At 38.3% G+C, this 21,940-nt stretch overlaps 1 protein-coding gene across 1 annotated transcript in view; it reads left to right on the top strand.

The window, feature by feature from the left end:
• The window catches only part of LOC132855214 (cell migration-inducing and hyaluronan-binding protein-like), a 128,296-nt gene that overhangs the window by 103,378 nt on the left and 2,978 nt on the right, over positions 1-21,940 (top strand). The window contains exons 14-28 of the mRNA XM_060884013.1: positions 3-208; positions 6,585-6,654; positions 6,940-7,068; positions 9,596-9,681; positions 12,422-12,553; positions 13,147-13,182; positions 13,482-13,637; positions 14,047-14,227; positions 15,113-15,328; positions 17,566-17,777; positions 18,545-18,730; positions 19,123-19,327; positions 19,564-19,653; positions 19,823-19,980; positions 20,956-21,056. Coding sequence (XP_060739996.1) covers positions 3-208; positions 6,585-6,654; positions 6,940-7,068; positions 9,596-9,681; positions 12,422-12,553; positions 13,147-13,182; positions 13,482-13,637; positions 14,047-14,227; positions 15,113-15,328; positions 17,566-17,777; positions 18,545-18,730; positions 19,123-19,327; positions 19,564-19,653; positions 19,823-19,980; positions 20,956-21,056 — 2,164 coding nt within the window. The remainder of the gene's footprint in view (positions 1-2; positions 209-6,584; positions 6,655-6,939; positions 7,069-9,595; positions 9,682-12,421; positions 12,554-13,146; positions 13,183-13,481; positions 13,638-14,046; positions 14,228-15,112; positions 15,329-17,565; positions 17,778-18,544; positions 18,731-19,122; positions 19,328-19,563; positions 19,654-19,822; positions 19,981-20,955; positions 21,057-21,940) is intronic.

The raw sequence follows: 21,940 nt of genomic DNA, 5'->3' as shown, positions 1-21,940 counted from the left end.
AGGTAAAAGATGTGGTGGGTTATGACGCGCTGGGACACTGTTTCTTTACTGAGGATGGCCCAGAGGAGAGGAACACGTTCAAACACTGCCTCGGCATGTTGATCAAGGCCAGCACTTTACTTCCCTCTGACCGAGACAGCAGGATGTGTCGAGACATCACAGAAGGCGCATACCCAGGCTACGTGGCCAAACCACGGCAGGACTGCAGGCAAGAGAGCTACAAATATTGAAATAGTAATCATAGAGCCATATACAACACGTAATTATACCTTGGCAAAAATGTACAGATCGAGTGGCGTTTACAAAACTACCGTTTTCAAGCATGTGTTTTTGCAGTTTACACAATTACACTGAATGGAAGTGCTGAATTTGTGACAAATAATCGTCCAGTATTATGGATATAGATCTATTTGATACATTTCTCATTTTTCACACATTTATTTAATTTATTAATGGACAGTGAAAAACCTTCCGATATTTTCAGCACTTACTCAATCCATAATTTTTACTCTAATTATAGTAATACAAACGAACATGTTTTTAGGAACTGCACTTCCAATCATGCTTTTTCTATAAGCAACAAAGACAAACATAAAAAATAAATACAAAATGATGCCATGTGTCTAGTAATCAAGTGATGACTGACTCCAGAGAATCATTTCAATAGATGTTCTAAAGTAGCTGCTGAGGGGACTTTACTAGTTGCTGTTATTCATTTAGCTAATTATGAGCTCATGAGGGAAATAGAGATCCTACTTGAGCTATGTAATTGATTAACAGGTGAAAATTGTCATTTAAGTGCAGAAATATTCCTTTGAATCCATCTGAGTCCATATCAGAGATCAAAACAGGTTTGACACAGAAGAGACGATTACATTTGGGCAACAACCAATGACAGGACACGGACACAGAGATGACTAGAACAGAAAACCGAGACATGATTGTATAGTGTTAGTTGCCGTGGGAGCTACGACATGAAGACAGAAGACAACAAATCAAAAACAACATGCTTGCTCTTCTAGTTTAAAACAAAAATAAGATTTAATAGAAGGAGATTCTTCTAGATCGGGGGTTTCCTCCGGGTACTCCGGTTTCCTCCCCCGGTCCAAAGACATGCATGGTAGGTTGATTGGCATCTCTGGAAAATTGTCCGTAGTGTGTGAGTGTGTGAGTGAATGAGAGTGTGTGTGCCCTGCGATGGGTTGGCACTCCGTCCAGGGTGTATCCTGCCTTGATGCCCGATGACGCCTGAGATAGGCACAGGCTCCCCGTGACCCGAGGTAGTTCGGATAAGCGGTAGAAAATGAGTGAGATGAGATGAGAGAAGGAGATTCTTGAACGAAATGATGAGTCTGTGGTTTAAGTCTGTACTCATTGAGAATGTTCCAGCACCATCCACAATTTTTTCAAGCTTTACATACAGAGGAACAGAGATTAGGCTGTAAACTAATTAAAAATTGTCAGTCAGGTTTTGAAATCAAGTTCAAATTCTCAACCCATCATATGCTGCGACATAACTCATTACCCTCATCAAACCGCTACAGTCCTGTTCCTAATTGCCACTAGTTTCCTCTCCAACTACACGCAGTAGAGCTCTGCGATCATACTAACAAGCTCTCCTTCACGCCAGCATCCCTCCATAATGTTTTTTTTTATCTCAAAATATACTTAGGCCTACATGTTTTGGGACCTCAGTTAATCTCCACTAATTAAAATCAGTAGATCAGTGCAGAATGAAAGGCGCCACTGAACTCTGGCGGTCTCATCATCACTTAATATTCTCTCTCAACCCGCTCATCTAATGCAGATTAATGTTTAATTCAAGATGTGTTCCAACAAGCAAAGTCTAGACAAAATGAAGTTCAAATGTTAAATTAGTAGTTTGTTTTAGGATCTGAAGCCGATGTCTTCATTTTGATGCATTTAAACCAATTTATAATATAAAATCCCAATTTAGTACAAAAACTCTCTATAAGTATCTGTCTTTATAGTTTAGCCTCATGGTCACTTTCTTTTCTATTTTAAAATGAAAAATTTATGTTTTCCCAAATATCATCATTCCATAAGCTCTGTTAAGAGCAATATGATTACCTTATGTGGCTTATACTGTACAAAAATCATGCAGCAGCACATCGCTCATATACGTATTTACCTATATAACATTTTTAACTATTATAAACTCTAATGATTTCATTGCTAAAATGAAAGGCTTGCTTGCTACTAACCAAACAAGCAAATAACTAGCTACCTATTTGGTACGTACAATAAAGTCACTAGTATTAAATATCATTATGCCAGTGGGTTAATATCTGCTTAGTCAATCCTTTTAGTGATTTCTTAAACCCTGAAAAATGTCTTGGGGCTAATTTGTCTTGTATTTGCTGCAGATCTACAGCTAACATAACAGATACAGTATACTGTACATGACTTGTAAGAGAAAGTTCAATCTACTTTGTCTTTGTCCTTTGTCCATTTTTTGGCTATATTTACAAGCAATTAAAGCAAATATTTTCAACCATAACTATTTTTCTAATGTACAGCTCACTTCTTATTTTTGTCTTTGTAGCTTGTCAATATGTAAATAGTTTGCTTGACTCCTTAACCATTAGCTGCTTTCAGCCCAAAAAGTTAGCAACTCTGATTGGAGTGGCTAAAAACAATAACTAAACAAAAATATTAACGCTAGCAACTAGAATCAGTTCTAGAATGAATTATCACTGAAGACACCTCAATAACTAACCTCTTCCTGCATAACCTAGTTAAATAGCTAACTCAAAACCATACATTGGATGAGCTCTTCAAATGTCCCAGGAGAGCGCTACAGGCAACACATTGGTACTTATGCAGAGGATGATAAAATGCTAGCCAGCTATACAAGGTAGTCAGCCTTGTGATTATGCAGAAATGCCACATATACACTTGATAAATATCAGGGGGAACTCTTGGAGTTTAGCACTTTGCATATTGATGTTCACGTCTGAAGATGAGTAATGTGATGAAGCTCATGTAGGCTGCACACATTGATCAGAGCCACACAAGCCCCGCAGCAGCGGATTACTTTTTCCAAACTGTCGCCTTTGAGTTGATGTTCAGAATATGTGTGTGTGTGTGTGAGAGAGAGAGAGAGAGAGAGAGAGAGAGAGAGAGAGAGTAGCTGGAACGCAGTGAGCTGCAAAGTGTGCATAGATAAACACTGTTTTAATTCCAGAGCCAACGCTCTGGTTCTAGTCACGGCACGGAGGCAAGCACGTGCAGCTACAGCACTGTAATTAGATTGACGGTGTTCTCTCACTTGCACACAAAAGCCAAAACCTAATACCAGACACGTTGCAGCAAGTGATTGCTGCAACAGTGCAGACATGCCTAAAATAGGCGTCTGTTTTTCCTGCCTCAATTGAAGACATGTGTCTGGTCTGTTGGTGTGTGCCAGTGTGCTTGTGCCCTCAGTCTATTCTCTGAACTATTGTTTTGGTTAACAGCATTACATTACATTAATCTAGATCAGGAGAAACAATTCAGTCCAATCTACACATGTGCTAATCAGCAGTTATGCAATGCTATGATTTTGCTAGTTACACCTACCAGGTAGGTTAATTAATAGGTCCGTAATTACTGTCCATAGTCCATCTGATGCATGGGTAATCTACCCCCTCTCTTCCATCAGTGGATGATAGAGCCAGATCTGAACCATGGCGTTGATCATAAAGAGAGATGTAAATTAGAAGGTACACTCTTCACAGCACAGTAATAACATGGATACACAGTAATTTGCTAGCTACCTACTTACATTACATTTATATCTTTTGGAAGACGCCCTTATCCAAAGCAACTTGCGTTTAAATTTCAATTCAATTTCAATTTCTTCTGTATAGCACTAACAAAAATACATTGTCTCAAAGCAGCTTTACAGGAATATAAAAAAATCTGAATAAAAACGTTATTTTATAATAGTTTATAATATAATATATATAATAATTATATAATAATAATATAATAGTTTATAATATAATTAATTTATATTTGTCCCTGATGAGCAGGCCTGAGGCAATGATGGCAAGGAAAAACTCCTTGGGATGATATAAGGAAAAAATCTTGAGAGGAACCAGACTCAGAAGGGAGCGCATCTTCATCTAGGTGATACTGGAGAGTGTGATTATAATTCATTGGGTTTCTACAGATGTATATCTTCAAATGGAGTTGTATAACCCGGGGTTTTTGAGCAACTTATAAATCGGTGAACTTTTTGAATTCATTATAGATTTAACACTAATTCCTTCCTGTCAATCAGGAAGTATAGAATCCGATTAATTGAACCTTGATGTGCAGTGGTGGCTCAGGCGGTTAAGGAACTAGGTAGTTGATCGGAGGATCGTTGTTCAAGCCACAGCGCTGCCAAGCTGCCGCTGTTATGGGTACCTTGGCTGACTCTGTGCTCTGAACCCAGCCTCCAAAAGTTGGGATATGTGAAGAAAGAATTTCACTTTGCTGTAATGTATATGTGACAAAATGAAAGTCTTCTATTGTTGTCAGGGATCAGCGCGGACTTTTGGACACGTGCGGTTGTTGTTATTGTCACGTGTCTGCCCCGCCTTAGTCTGCTCCTCACTGTCTCCACACCTGTTCCCGATCGTGTGATTGACTTGTGTGTGTGTATATATGTGAGCCGCGTTGCCGATGGCAGCGCGGATTCATTAGTTTAATTACGTTAGTTCCCTGTGTGGTGTGGATATGTTTGTTTGTCTTCCTCATGTATTAAACCCCTTTCATTTGAAGCTTTCCTGCGAATGGGTCTGTCTCCTTCCTTCCGTATCCCGGGGCCTGACAATTGTAGTCTGATACAACTGAGCAGATGAGATTAAGGCCCATTGTCAAGGGCCCATCAGTGGCAGCATGGTGATGCTGGGATTTAAACTACGGTCTGATCAGAAGCCCTATGTCTTATCCACTGATGTACCATTGACCTACATACAAAGCTACTAGCAGGGGAGTTGAAACAGTCTGCATCACCCAGATTCACACTGCACGACAGGGGAGCGAAATTCCCACTCGATGCAGATGACCTGGTGTTGCTGTCACCCTCCTGCTGATAATAAACATGAGTTTCAGCATGCCTGCATGAACGTCATCATGCAGCAAGTCAAAGGTCTAAAACACACTGACAACTCAACAAAGGACTTTATCAGGGGGAAAAAGTGGAAGGTTTTACAATGGCCAAATCAATCACCGAATCGAGCTGCATTGCACATCCCGAAGAGGAAACTGAAGGGAGAAAACCCAAACAAAAGCTAAAAGAGGCTGAGGTAAAAGCCTGTAAAAGCATCACAAAAGAAGAAACGTTCATTGAGAGTTAGATGATGTCAGTGAGCACAGTTAAAGTAGATAAATTGTTATTTATTTTCATTTAATTCAGGACTTATCTGTACCAATACTCCTGCTCGCCTACAAGTTTGGTGGGTTGAAACAGCAGGTTATATATTTTAAGTTACTTGACACATCTAGGTCATTGCATGTCTATCATTTCATTACCAGATTTCTTTGGTGTATGGCACAAACAAATAAATTGCATCACTTTAGCACATCTTGTTCGTTAGGTTTGACAGCAACATCAACAAATTTACATTTATTCTGCCCTTGTTTGTTTGGACAAAAAAAAAAAAGATTTTAATGATTACATAGATGTTTTTTTATCAGGAGAGATTTTTTAACATAAACCAGGGGCATGGTAAAACTTATTAATAAATGTTAAGAAATGTTTCATTGACTTTTTGACTTTTTTCATTTTTAAAAAATTGATTATTGGCCATAGAAAGACAGAAAAACAATGCGTAGCTTGCTTAGGGGCAGTGGTGGCTCAAGTGGTTAAGGGTTGTTGATTGGAGGCTTGGGTTGGTGATTGGAGGATCAGGGTTCAAGCCCCAGCACTGCCAAGCTGCCACTGTTGGGCCCTTGAGCAAGGCCCTCAACCCTATCTGCTCCAGGGGTGCTGTATCATAGCTGCCCCAGCACTCCGACCCCAACTTCCTTAGTTCGCATACAGTATGTGAAGAAAAGAATTTCACTGTGTTGTAATGTATGTGTGGCGATAATAAAGGCTACATTCCTTCCTTTACTTATTTAAATATCTTCTGTGACCTGACTTTAGAAACTGCAGCAAACTTCTTCCACCAGTTCTTTGACAAATTTTAGGAAGTTAACCCAGAACACATTTTAGGTCAGGCTGATACCAGTCTCGACTATGGCTAGACGTCTTCAGTGATAAGCTTCTGCATGAGTTTTGGTGATGGTAATAAAGAAGACCTTCACCAAGTGTCAGTAAACAGTTTAGAAATGTGCACCTGATCAAGGCAAAAATATCAAACACCTGCTCTGGTAAAGTCAGAAATAATAATAGATACTACATGCATTTTTTGGATCATAATAAAAAAGAAATAAATATATCTCTATAAAGGCAGGAAACACACACACACACACGCACACACACACACGAATTCCAATGGAAATAGAAATTAGAACTATAATGTTGGTGCTTATTTTCAAATTCATGCCCAGCATCCTCAACATCTCCCTCGGTCTCTGTCTTTCAGTGCAACCTCCACATTTTGGATTGCTAACCCCAACAACAACCTGATAGACTGTGCAGCTGCAGGTTCTGAGGTGAGTGATGTTACACCGCTGATAAGTATGATTAATGACCATCAGGATCAGTGTGAGCTTGTACAGCTAGTACAGCTCCATCTGGCACAGCACAGAAAAATCGTTTATGTTTCATATTGTTTCTAAGTGTGTAAGAGCAACAGAACCTAACAGTAATGGACAGTGTGTATGAGACAGAAAATTGGAGAACCGTGTACGCATGTGTGTGGCCTCTCTCACTGCCTTTGGTATCATTATGTGAAGCCTTTAATGCAGATGCTTTGTGTGTGTGGGGTGTTTCTGCAGGAGACAGGCTTCTGGTTCATTTTCCACCACGTCCCCACCGGCCCATCAGAGGGCATGTATTCACCAGGCAAAACAGAACACACTCCCCTGGGACAATTCATCAACAACCGAGCCCACTCTAACTATAGGGTGAGTGTGTGTGTGTGTGTGTGTGTGTGTGTGTGTGTGTGTGTGTGTGAGTGTGAAAGAGAGAGAGAGAGAGAGAGAGAGAGAGAGAGAGAGAGAGAGAGAGAGAGAGACTCTCCACAAGTCATCATTCTCACAAGGTTGCTGTTGGAAGATTTACAGTCAGTGTGTAAATGAAAATGCTTGCAAATTCTCCAGATTTCCTTCTGTCTCATATACTGTACACAATATATACATTTTGTGGAGGAAAAACATTTCCATTTCTGATTTCAGATGCATGATATGCAGAACACATTCAGCAGTGTGTAGGCAATAGTTGGGGTGTCGATGGAAATGGATCTAGCTATGGATTAAACTAGGCATTAGCAATCACTCCAGGACTTTACGATTGCAGTAATAAACACAAAATTAAACAAAAAGCAAAACTCAATGATGATATTCAAAGGAGCTTGCAGTTTACCACAGAATTTCGGCATGTTATCTGAGACATGTTATCTGACATTATCACAACATGCATTGTGCCAAAGCCTTCTTCACTTCATGTGCATCAAGCACGAGTACAGCCATTCTAGAAAGTAATTGCACACGACTTCACTGGTGGTTTAAAAAAGAATCCTGTGATTTCATTATTATACGATGCTTACAAGTAAAATCCATGAGGCAGACAAAAAAATAAATAAATGATCAGATCACCAGATCACCAGAAGTCAGAGCTAATAACCACAAAGAGTACAGCTTGTATTATACTCACATACTGCACAAAATAATGTAATCATACTTATGAATTTGATCATATTTTGAAAAAAACATGCTTTTGCAGTGTCTATTTGAATGCTAGCTCGCTACACTCACAGCTCAGGGATATCAATGTGATAAGTGGATGAAGTTCTACAGGTTTAAGTTTAGGTTTTATATGATAACAGTGAAGTTGTTTCCCTTTTTACTAGCACATTATTTTACTCATGTTTAATCTGTGGAACTGTTATCAAGTTATTTTAGGGTAACATTAATAATACATCAAGATTGGTTGCTAAATCATTGCACTTATCAGTATAATAGAACAGATCGTGTGGAGACTTTAGATCATATGGTACATTTCCTTATCCCTGTGCTGAAATTAATTCCTGGCTACGCCACTGCTGGAAATAGAATTGCTGTAATAAACACAAATGTCATTTCCTGACCTTAGCATTATAAGGTTCTGTCTGGCATTCAATCTTTCCTGAGATAAAACCTTAAAACTCTAAAGCCCATATTTGAAAATGAGATTCGTTGATCTTTTATCAGAGTTTATTCTTTGCTAAAATCTTGTCTTGCTTTTGTTGTGGTGAATATGTGTTTAATTTTAAGTCAATAAAGTCCCATCGATTAGCTCGCGGCATAGACGTAACTGGAGCAATGTTGAATAATTAGCATTATGTAAAACAACATCACACAAATCACTAAGAAATATGTTATTAACTGAGGGACACAAGAATATCCCAAAGATTTGTACAGCTTTTTTTAGATTTCTGAAACTGAATATGAATCAATGAATCACACTGCAGCTTTGAATAATATCCTTTTGAATCATTAGTTGTTTGAAAGCATCTTTTATATATTAGATCCTTGGTTGAAGTATTAGAAAGGATAAGAAAGAAATAATATATCTCTATCTTGAAACTGGACAAACATCTTAGCAAGGTGCAGTTATATCAGGTCATATATTTTAACATCCCCATCAAAAATCAATAGTCCTTTTTCTGGAAAGTCTGGAAAGTTTGTGGAACGGTAATCAATACTGTTGTGTATAGTCTTGCAGAACAACATTTTAAAATTTTACAAGGAAAATATGAAACTTTGAAAGCTTATCTGGCAGAAATTCAGAGGGTAAGATTAAGGAGATACAAAAATAAGGCTTTATATGAAAAAAAAAACAACTTTTTGCTAATATTTCATTACAATTAGACAAAAATAATTAAACTTAATTTGTAACTTAAAATATATTGTAAAGCTTGCACACTAGATCTTATGTGTTTGTACAGTAGCTCTGTACAGGGGCAGCTGTAGCTCTGTGGTTAAGGTTCTGTGACCAAATTCATTTCCCAGGATAGGACCACTGACCCTCCACCACTCAGCTTGAGGCTTGGATTGAACTCTGCTTCTAAGGCATTTTGGCTGAAAATATCTGCCAACTGAATAAATAAAATAGAATTGAATTCCAATTCATCTCGAGCCACGTGTTGGCGTGTGTAAAGGCTGCTTTTGGCCATGATGTAGTCGTCCTAGGCAACACGACTTCACAATGAAGAGCTGCTGCTCAGTGGATTTCTTTCCTTTTAATTAGAAATGTAGTTCTGCCGTTTTCACTCATTAAATTTGAAGGTAAGGCAAGCTTTAGAGTCATTCTGAATAATCGGGCAACCTTGAGGATTAGTAATATCCCAGAAAACATCGACAGATATTTAAAAAAATAAATAAATAAAACGTCTTCAATAGGGCCCTTTTTGTAACTCTTCGCTCATGCATGTTTTCCTGCATCTTTCTGCAGGCAGGGATGATCCTTGACAATGGTGTAAAAACCACAGAAGCTAATGCCAAGGACAAGAGACCCTACCTCTCTCTCATCGGGGCCAGGTGAGTCACACACAAATACACACAGTGCTTTTAGATGTAGATAGATAGAAAGCCACAGTTCAACTGAAAATTACTTTAGTGTGCTTACACCAAATGGCATAATGTTGTCTGTGTGTATTTCTACAGCTGGAGCTGTAAACTGTTGTACTTTTACGTGAGATCAGTTTAGCATCGTTCAAAAATAACGTGCTGTTAAGCTTTTTTTGTGCTGTAAAATTGGTTTGGGTCATTTACACACCTTGTAAATATCAGATAATGAAGTAGTGAATAACTGGACAAGTGCCTCAGTGTTCATTCATTCATTCTATTAATCCATAAAAATCCGTCAGTGGTGGATAAATGATCCGAAAGCAATACTTGAGTAAAAGTATAGATCTCCTACCAGAAAATGACTTTGGTAGAAGTTAAAGACACTGTTTATTAAGTTTGTTTGTTAAGTATGAAAAGTATTTTTTTATATTTAATGTATTGAAAGAAAAGTAAATGCAAAACAGAACTGTACAAAATATTAAAAAAAACCGTCTATGCAGCAATATTGTGTTCAGTTTTAATATACTACTACTACTACTACTACTAATACTACTAATAATAATAACAATAATAATAATAATAATAATAATAATAATAATAATAATAATAATAATAATAATAATAATAATAATAAGGAGAAGAAGAAGAAGAAGAAGAATGAGCAATGCATTTGAAAAATGACCTGTTAAATCTTCTAAAGATGTTATTCACAATTAAACAATTTAAATGACTTTCAGTTGTATAAGACAGAACATGTGTATGAACAAGAGGGAGGGAAGTATAACAGTGAGGTTACAGGGGGTTGAGGTCAAGAAGGTGCAGGAGTTTAAGTATTTAGGGTCAACTGTCAGTGTGACAAGGAGTGTGGAAAAGAGGTGAAGAGACGAGTACAGGCGGGTTGGAGTGGGTGGAGAAAAGTATCAGGAGTGTTGTGTGACAGAAGTGTCAGCAAGAATTAAAGGAAAGGTCTACAAGGCAGCAGTCCAGCTCTGCTGTATGGGTTAAAGACTGTAGCAGTGAGGAAAAGACATGAGGCAGAGATGGAGGTAGCAGATGAAGATGTTGAGGTTCTCTTTAGGAGTGACGAGGATGGACAGGATTACAGTAGGAACAGGCACATCAGTGGGACAGCTCAGGTTGGCTGCTTTGGGGACAAGGTCAGAGAGGATAGATTGAGATGGTTTGGACATGTACAGAGGAGGGAGATGGTTATATTGGTAGAAGGATGTTGGAGATGGAGCTGCCAGGTAAGAGGTCAAGAGGAAGGCCAAAGAGGAGATATATGGATGTGTTAAAAGAGGACATGAAGGTAATTGGTGCGAGAGTAGAGGATGCCGAGGACAGAGTTAGGTGGAAACAGATTATTTGACCCCTAACAGGAAAGTACCAGAAGCAGCAGCAGCAGAAGAAGAAGAAGAAGAAGAAGAAGAAGAAGAAGAAGAAGAAGAAGAAGAAGTTACTTTAAATTGTAAACAGCTGTCTTCCAAAAAGGGGCACGGTGGCTTACTGGTTAGCACATTCGCCTCACACCTCCAGTTTTGGGGGTTCGATTCCCGCCTCCACCTTGTGTGTGTGGAGTATGCATGTTCTCCCCGTGCCTCAGAGGTTTCCTCCGGGTACTCCGGTTTCCTCCCCCGGTCCCGTGAAAATGAATGAATGAATGAATGAACGAATGAATGAATGAATGAATGTCTTCCAAAAATTTCTGTTTACTGTAAAGCAAATACACTAAACTGATGTTGAACATCTCTGATAGCTCAGTTTGCACCATGTGGATGTTTGCATAACTGCAAGACTGCAAGATCATTTGATCTGATGTGACAGAGCTTTGACTGAAATTTACACTCCATTATTTCTGTATCTTTGGGTATGCATTAGAGGCACTTCCGTACATCCCGAATGAAAACTCTTTCGTTCCATCAGAAGAAAACATTTCTCGCAAATATGGCCATGGGTGTTCATCTTAATCAATCATTGTCAGTGGACTATCAGGTGCCGCTGCTATTTCTGCTTCCATCATGAAATCCGCCTTACTATCAGATGGTACTGAGTCACTTGCTAGCATGACATGAAATTAAATCAACCAGTTGTGCGAGTACATGTTTTCACGTGTGCAAAGGAGTTTTAATGAAATCCAAATATCCAACTTGCAAACACCAGACTACTGAATCATAAAGCCTGATTGTTTGTGCTCTGTGTTCTCCTTTTATAGTAAGTTACAAATGTGCTTTGGGAAAACGTATCAGAGTATAGTATACATTTTATTTAGGAAATGTAGTGGAGTAAAAGATGAAAGTTGACAGAAATATAAAAACTCATGTAAAGTACAGATTCTCCCAAAAAATCGTCTTATCTCCAGCCTATCTCTGGAACGCTAGTTGTAATGCAGGAAGAAGTCACACTGTAATTGAAACAAGGCTATGACAGGACACCATGCATACACACTCATTCACAACAATTTAGAGTACCATATCAACAATGCCGACATGTTTTTGGAGGTGGTGGGCAACACACATATTGTAGACATGAGGAAAACATGTGCAATACAGAAAATAAACCAAGCTCAGGACTGGACTGGGGACTATGGGACTACAAGACACTTTCGTTTTATTTTAAGCCACCATTGGCTTTTACTCTATATTAAGGAAAGATTAATCACATGTCCTACTTCACATTTAGCTGGATGATGTTTGTCTGTAATGTTGAACAGGTATAGCCCTCATCAAAACGCCGACCCCTTTAAACCCAGAGTGCCTGCTCTCATCCACCACTTTGTGGCTTATAAGAACCAGGACAATGGAGCCTGGCTAAGAGGAGGAGACATCTGGCTCGATGACTGCCAGTAAGTACACATGGACATGAAAACAATGAAACACCATTGATTTTTATTAATGTTCACAAGGCACCAGAAAACAATCAGCAAAATCGAAAATCAAAATCCATATGTCTGTCTGTTGGTTTCTTAATCGTCAGGCAGCATCAAAATTCAAAGCTGTGTGCTTCCATGTTAACTGTATTGCTGCAACATATTCCTGTTATAAACCCATGGCTTTCACCTCAATTAACCTTGGAAGGAGTGAGAGAGTAATTATAATCCTAATCCTTATTTATATTTCATCATTTCATGCAGCACAAACTGTCAAAGTGCCTTACAAGCCTGCAATCATTTATATATATATATATATATATATATATATATATATATATATATATATATATATATAAATGAAAAAGATCAGTTGAGTTTAAAAGATTAAGTGATAAACTTTAACCACACCATTGATTGTCATTATGATTGCTATTGTTATCAGCCAGTTAGATCAATCAGTGAATATTAGGTGCATGATATAATTTAAATAAATTGTGTTTAGTTAAAAACAAAAAAAAAAAGGCTGTCTGTCCACCACTGAGGCTACGTGTCTTTATTGTCTGCAGGTTTGCCGATAATGGGATCGGCCTTACTCTCGCCAGGTAGGGCTGCTAATCGTTCTTTTTTTTTTTGCCCCTCACACACATTTTGCAATCATAATAAAATGGATGCCTTTATGTTTGCAAAATGCAGCCCAGGCCACTGTGCTGGGGCTGTAATTGGAAAATGCCATATATGGGAGGCTTCGTATGATGCATTGGGGAAATCGGGGGCTTTGAGCGGTTCTGAAAGTAATTCAGGGGTGTGAAGCTAGTGGCTCGGGGACCTGATGAGCATGCACAGTGGGGGCCGCATTTATCTGTGTGTTTCTCTTACACTGCTTGTTTGCATGTGTGTGTAGTGGAGGTACCTTCCCAGATGACGACGGCTCCAGGCAAGAGGTAAAGAACTCGCTGTTTGTGGGAGAGAGCGAGAACCGAGGCATGCCGTTCCCTGATGGCAGCTTCTGGGGACCGAGTGGTTTGGACCACAGCGGCAGGACTCTCCCGAGAGGAGTGTAAGCACTTACGGTTCCTAGAATTCTTTTCTCCCCTGCTGGTATTGACATTTTTCATCTGAGCATCTCATCAGCACTAGAGATAGTGCTGCAGTTTCAATGGACTGGAACTTAAAAGGCACACTTTTTGGATGCTGAAAGGATCACATTGGCCTCTTTTCTGAAATTAGCATCAAATAATATAAACCGTCTAGGTTTTAAAGAACCAGTTTTGCAAAATAATAAAAAACCCAACAACTAAGCTTAGTAGTTACAAGAGAGACAGTCCTGGAAAGTAATTAAAAGTTCCTTACAGACACTGATATGGTTTAATGTCTATTTTTTGTTACTTGAACTAGGCAAGATCTCTAATAGGCCAGTAACATCAAGTGCAAATGTGTTGAATTGTCACTATTATTTGCCATTGCAGGGATTTCCCTATTCGTGGCATGCAGATTTACGATGGCCCCATCAACGTCCAGAACTGCACCTTCCGGAAGTACGTTGCTCTAGATGGACGGCATACGAGTGCTTTTGGCTTTCGTCTGAACAACTCATGGCAGAGTTGTCCCAACAACAACGTCTCTGGCATCACTTTTGAAGATGTTCCGGTGAGATTCTACTGTACATTCAAGAGTCATGTCTCTTTCTGAAAACACCCAGTTTCTCATAACATCTCAAAGCTATTACACACTGCTAAAAAATAATACCTGGAGCCATTGGCCTTGAGCTATAAGGAAGTAAGTTTTATAGACTGAGAAAGAGCTGCCTTTAAAGGGAAGAGATACATGACTCCAAAATCTAAGACCTCACTCTATTACTTTCATCCACTCTATGCAGTTCTTTCCCCCAGTCAGTTCATCATCATGTTTTGTAAACGTCTTCCATTTTTATTCAATCACTCCCATCCCATTCCATGTTTTATTATTCTTTTACTCTATTTTCTCCAGTATTTTCCTCAAATCACTCACATTCACTATGGGCCATCCAATTCAACACTTCCATTAACATCCAGTTATTCCACTTGACCCATCCTCCATTCCCCAGGTCTTTCATCCCTGTGATCCACTCCATAACTTCTATTAACGTTTTCCTCCATGACTTCTTCCATCCACTATTTCTTTATCACTACTATTCACTTGTCTTCACCTCCTCTTCCAACTATGCCATTCACCACTTCTTTACTATGTATTACTTCAAGATCTTTTTCCTTTAGCATTTCCTCCATTCATTACTTTCATCCAATACCATTCACTTAATCCACATCTTCCTAACCTTTTTAAACCTATGTTGTCACCATCCATTTTTGATCACATCCTTTTTTTTACCATCCACTTATCTCCACCACTTCCGTTCATGTTATCTGTTTCTCAGTGATTTCCAGCTTTTCCATTTTCATTTTCTCTGTTCTGGTGGTAAAGAAAATTCTTCTTTTTTTTTTTGCAATGCTAATCAACAAACACTCATCTGACACTGATGTCTGATTGTGCTTTCAGATCACATCTCGTGTGTTCTTTGGAGAACCGGGTCCCTGGTTCAACGAGATGCATTTGGATGGGGATAAGACCACCATTTTCCATGACGTGGATGGCTCAGTAAGCGAGTATCCCGGTGCCTTTTTGGTCAAAGAGGACAACTGGCTGTTGCGTCACCCTGATTGCATCGACGTGCCAGACTGGAGGGCTGCCATCTGCAGCGGCCACTATGCCCAGGTAAGAGATAACCCTCATGCTGTCAGGGAACGGGGGTGACTCAACAGATAAAAAGACCCAAATGCAGGGATAACAAAAAAGGGGGTTTATTTAGGGGGGAAAATGACAAAGGCTAGAAACACTAGGAAACTGGAAACACAGAACACAGTAATACAAAGAAAAAGAAACAAGAACTCAACAAAAACCATACGCAAGACAACCAGTATAAATAGGGGTGACAATCATTGAAACACAAGGAACAGAGGTGGGACTGTTAAGGAAAGGGCGGAGTGGTACAAAAACCAAAACAAAGACACATTGCACAGAAACAAACTGCAACAATGTCCCCCTAGTGTCCAAGCAGGAAAATGTCCAGACCAATTCCTGACACATGCCCTGTTTAAACCAAACATGGTTGATTGTGCCAAATAGGATTTTTAGGTCACACACCATAGGACTTTTGTCAAAAAGCCAGACATAAAAATTTGCTTTTATCTGTTTTTTTTTTCCTTGTTCATTGGCAACAATGGCCTTTTGTCTAATAGAGCTAATGTAGAAGAAACAAATTTGCTAAAAAAGTTGAGTGAAACCTGAGCACAAATGAGCTAAACAAATGAGCAAATGAGGTTATTGGGCAGCTAAAACCAGTAGCCATGTTTGCTACCTAGTTAACATTAACCATTTTTTATTTAACTAATGAAACGAAAAGACAGGATAAGTAATGATGTTGTGTAAGCCGGTTTATGACTATCTTGTGACTATCTACAAAATAACCAAACCCCTTGTTGACCCAATCGATGTCTGTGACTCAGCAGATTGATAGAGCAAAAGAAAGCTTTTACCTTTATGCATCAACAACCTGTCCATATTAACATATTAGTGCTCATAAGCCTGATTCATGGTGTATGATGATAGAATTTGCTGGTCTGTTATGGTAGAATTTGCTTGATTACACTTTACTATTTTTAACACCATATACTTTATAGCAAGTGAGGAAAATGTAAATATGCACACAATGCAGATAATCTGTTTTAGGCTAAATGTAAGGAATCACATGTAACATGACTAGATGAAACTAAGTGGACACATCATTTAAAAAAATTATTAATTAGGAAAAAAAAAAACACACAATTAAAATTGGACCATTTTAATGGGGAGTCGGGAGAGACAGGAGGATGGGTCCAAATGCAGAGTTGGTTTAAAGGATTAGAATGCAAGAGGAAACTTAAGTTGAAAACGTAACTCGTTTGCTGAGGTTTTAATCACCCAGTAAATATAATTTTATTGGCTTCCTTGGCTTTCCCCTTGGGACAAGTCAGAACCTTATAGGCTAATTACTGCACCAGCAAAGCACAAATGGACACGGCACTTTTTGAAACCAAAAATAATAAATTAGATAAAACAAAAAGAGCAAACAACTTCCCTCCTCAAGGTGCTGACATTAAAGGCTCTCTCAAGATAAGGAAATCAAAAGCTCAAGAAAGCGGTTAGGTTGATATGACAAGGCCAGCCTGGAACAAAATAAAGGCTAGTGTAAAAGCAATACTTTTCAAAATGACCAATAACGGCTTACATGTACAGTCAAAAACAGCTTTTTTAAACTTTAAACTTTAAGCAGAGGCAGGCTTCCTTTAATGAGAGCAATGGACAGGTGAAACTGCATGAAAGAACTTAGCTGGCAGACTGCGCTGTTCATGTCTCCCTCTGGTGGCCAAAGTCGACCTGGCAGGCAAGCCAGCTCCAGGCCTGGTCCTTACAAACTTAACGTAATCTAAGATGATGGACAACTCAAGCTAACTTGGTTTCAGCACGATAAAGCCATGATACAGCCTCCCTGAAAAACTGTGTAAAGGTGGCAAGAATGGCAGACCAAATCTAATTTAATATATAACCTACCCAAAAATATAACCTTAAGACTATTATCTAAAATCAGTTTGATTTAAAGAGAAGATAAGCAGTAATTACAAAGTAATAAACACTAACTCATCTAGCCAAGCTGACTGAATTCAAGCTTAAAGTACCTTCTATATACTGAGGGAAAAAAATCATGTTCTTTAAGCTTTCTGCTGTGAAAAAGAATTGCTTGTTGTCTTGCTTTCAAGACATGATGATATGATTCTTATATACAAATGCTGCACATTTCATGAGTTCAGTTCACCTCACTGGTGTTTTTGTTGTACCAGTCTTAGGTTAAAGCAGCATCTAGGTTTTGTATATCTATCTCTCTCTAAATCGCTCTCATTTATCATGTGCTTCAGATTTATATTCAGGCCCGGAACCCGGCCAATCTAAATCTGAAGATGGTGAAGGATGAGTATCCAGACAAGCCTCTGGAGCTGGTAGGAGCTCTGGGGAAGAAGCATCACTACCAGCAGTTCCAGCCTGTAGTCACGCTGGCTAAGAGCTACACGGTGCACTGGGACGCGGCCGCACCGGCTGAAGTTACTGTGTGGATTATCAACTTTAACAGGTCAGAAACAACAAAATCAACCTAGAACCATTTCTAGATTCCAGTGTACATTGTCTCATATTCAGTCAGGTCAGTACATTTGGTTTGTTAGAACCCATTCATTTATTCATCATTCTTCATTATCGTGAACTAAGAGCATTAAGGATACAGTTGTTTACTGAATCAGTATTAGATTATACTGATTTTTAAATGCGAAATTTCTTCAAGCACGTCATCTTTGTTTCTTCCCAAGTATGTTGTGGAGAACAGAGTCCTTTTGCGCTCTCTCTCTCTCTCTCTCTCTCTCTCTCTCTCTCTCTCTGTCTCTCTTTCTCTCGCGAATTACAATTTCATTCCCCTTTATCTTTGTCAAGTTTTCTAGAAATTGTTCTTTCATGTGAATATGTTTTGTTGTGAATTATGGATTAAAAACTCCCCCTCTTTTAAATAATGGGAACATAGCCGGTACATTTGTTTGCAATTCAAACATAACACTTATTTAGCAAATCCTCTGTTGTAAGACCATAAACCATTTTTTTATATAATGCAGTAGGGTTTCTATCACTGTGTTAATATTAGAGATGATCAAAATGCTTACCAAATTATTATTGATATTTAAAAAGGTCATTAGGTAAAAGATCACCATCTTGCCCAATTTCTTTTAGCAACATATGCAATAACAATAGTTCTCTTCTGCCACCTAGTGTACATAAGGAAGCTCAGCAAGAAACAATACTTGTGACTTAAAGTGACCATCGTTTCTCCAAACTTTTGCCTCCTCTCAACAGGAATGACTGGATAAACATTGGCTTCTGTTACCCAAAAGGCACAACTTTCAGCATCATCTCCGACATTCACAACCGGCTCACAAAAGCGACGAGGAAGACAGGGACGTTTGTGAAAACGGTTCAGAGAGAAAAGATCAGCCACACTTACCAGGCTAGGGGCTATTACTACTGGGAGGAGGATACTGGGTAAGAGACTCTCATCTCTCAGCATGTTTTATATAAGTCCTAATGTTAATTCTTTATTTATTTTGATATAATGAAAAATATTCTAGAATATTACAATAATTAATAGCTATTTTTCTTATAATCATTATTTAAACAAATTGTACTAATTTTTAATAACATACATTAAGGGTTATTGTTTTTAAATGCTTAATAGTAATATTTTTATTACTTTATTATTTTGTTGTGGTATTTTATTAATACTAATACTAATACTACTAATACTACTAATAATAATAATAATAAAAATATTTATTCAAGAGTATCCTTTAGTCACTTTTTTTATGTTTGGAGTTGTTCACTGAATTGTTCATTGGTGTGTGTGTGTGTGTGTGTGTGTGTGTGTGTGTGTGCAGGTTGCTATTCCTCAAGGTCCAGGCTCACAATAACAGAGACACCTTTGCATTCTGCTCAGTGAAGGGTTGTGAGAGAGTGAAGATCAAGGCCAGCATCCCAAAAGGCAGCGGACCTAGTAACTGCATGACACAAGCTTACCCCAGATATTCAGAGATGCCTGTAGTTGATGTACCCATGCCTAAGAAACTACCCCGCTCCAGCCTAGTAAGATGGATCTGAAAGTCTTTTAATCAAATAGCTTGTTATATATATCCTGCAACTTTAGCCATGTCTAGCTCTGTGGTAATGGGGTTTTCCCTTATCTCTTATATCATACTAAATTTTATACACAGTTTTGTAACTTAATGGCTGTTAAGCAAACTTTCCTCCTTTTATTAAGGAACTTTTACCAAAGCTTATGTCAGGTTTGATTTTGAAATGCTCCTTTTGTTTTCTTTCAGTCTCAAACATCTGAGCACTTTCTGGAAGTCAAGGTGGAGTCTTATACCACTCGATTCTTCCACATCAAAGAGGACTTTGCCTACGCTGAGGTAAGAGACAAATGTGTTTTTCACATACCTGACAGAACCATGTACATTACCTTATTAACCATTTAGTGTACAGCCGTTATAAAAGTTCTGTAAATACCTAGCTATTCCAAAATAGAAGTAAAAAAGGACAGATTTCTAAAAGATCCTGGCCAATGTGTTGCTCCTACAGGCCAACGGTAAGAAGATTTACCAGTCCGAGGATGGAATCCAGCTGATGGTGCTAGATGGTCGCAGCGGCAAACTGATGGAGACGAAAGGATTCAGGAATGCAGTGCTGATGGGCATCCCAGCTCAGATAGAAAACTACATCAACAGCCTGAACGATGAGTATGTACACACTTGCACACCTTTAATTCTCGGACTTTATTTCTAGATAACCTGTAATCCTATTTTAGTTGATCCCCTACCAAGTGTCCTGCAAGTGATTTGCTACTGACCAAAAACTTGACATAACGTGTGGGTAGAACTAGAAAAAATACAGACCATTGATTAATCAAATGCAGTTGTGAACTTTCTTTTCTTTTTACTTTCTTTTCAAATGCCTTTTCTTGTGTCTTTAGACAAGAAACACAACTTTATTATAACATTAACTTTCCAATATCCTTTAAGTTGTTTGCCCAATTCTTTATTACCTGATGATTTTATTACCTCAGATTATCTCCATTGCCACACCTGGCCTCATTAGTATTTTGCTCATCAGTTGAGTGTTTATATAATTAGTACTCATATTATTGACACAGCTACCGTACCAGACAGTCAAATAGTTCTGGAGCACACAGTAACAGTATTATTCATAAGTAATACATACTAATATTCTAGTACATTTCACAGCAAAGATACGCTCAGTGGTTGTGGTTATGGTGTTGGACTACTGATCAGAAGGTCGTGAGTTCAATTCCCAGGTCCACCAAGCTGCCACTGCTGGGCCCCTGAGCAAGGCCCTTAACCCTCAATTGCTCAGTCGTATAAATTGAAATAAAATGTAAGTCACTCAAAATGCAAAATGCTGTAAATGTAAGATTCAAACTTTCGCTGGCAAGCATGTAGCTTTAATATTGAATAAAAAAAATATACATGTATATAAAATATAAATATAATTGAATACCTGGCAGCGAATATATTCAGTAAACATAATGTATAATAATGCTAGAACACTAATATTCTATACACTATGACTTGTATGTATATATTCATCTTTATTGTATGGGAATCTCTGCATATATTTATGTATATTTTATATTGGCTATAAGTTTAATTTGATTTAACTTTTTTAACCAACAACTCCTTTGTGCACACTCCCAGCTGTATAGTGTTGATTACCTCCAAGGGCAAGCTGGTTACAAGGGGACCTTGGACCAAGATACTTGAAAAGCTTGGTGCTGACCCGACTGTGAAATTGAAAGGTAACTGACACCATTTCAAAAGATTTTCTTGGAAATTTCTTTCAGCTTGGGCTGTTTTATTTGAACAGTCACTAGTGCCTTTTTACTGCTAAAATACTAAAATAAATGTATTATTTCAGCAGTAAAAAGGCACTGGTGGCTGTTCAAATAAAATCAAAAGAATATAATTAGTGTGTTGCTTTCACGACAAACTCGATCACAGACTCTTATTCTCTGCCTCAGTCTGTAAGTGACTCAAACTATTGAGTAGAAATGAAAGATATCCGGTGTAACCCGTTACTGGCGTCGTCTTTTATGTTGTGCAGAAATTACACACGATTATGTAAGTAGCAATAAGGGAGTGTTTGCCAGAATTTATTGCACACATCCATCAGAAATATTGTTTGTCTTCGTAAATATATTTGTATATCGACTTTTTAAACATAAAATAGCATCGGCGATTATGATGATAATAGAAGCCGTTTACGAAAGTATGTATTTTGCATACAGTTTTGGAGCAGGCCCATTATTTATATTCTGTTAATCTTATTTATAAATATATTAGACATAAAAAAAGTTTTGTGTTGGAATTAATATATATTAAAATGCACATGGCTAACATAGACAATAGGGGGCAATAGAATTGTACTATTTCAAGTAGATTACATTTGTTCATACGAGCTTGGATATGAATGTACGAATAAATTCAAAATATGATCATTTACTGCACTTGCTCTTGCTCGTACCCCTTATAACCTCTGCTGCTAAATGTTTAAAGGTCCACACGTACCTCAGACCATCATGGAATGACAGTGATGAACTGAATCTGATTGCAAGGAAACATGCCATGAGGGCAGGGTCTCAGAACAGTGACCCGCTAACAGCAGGGCTGCTATCGCTCCAAA

The sequence above is a fragment of the Tachysurus vachellii genome, chromosome 1 (genome assembly GCF_030014155.1).
Source record: "Tachysurus vachellii isolate PV-2020 chromosome 1, HZAU_Pvac_v1, whole genome shotgun sequence".
In the NCBI taxonomy this organism is placed as follows: domain Eukaryota; kingdom Metazoa; phylum Chordata; class Actinopteri; order Siluriformes; family Bagridae; genus Tachysurus; species Tachysurus vachellii.
Note: the sequence above shows the minus strand (reverse complement) of the source record. Positions and strands in the feature narration are given on the sequence as shown.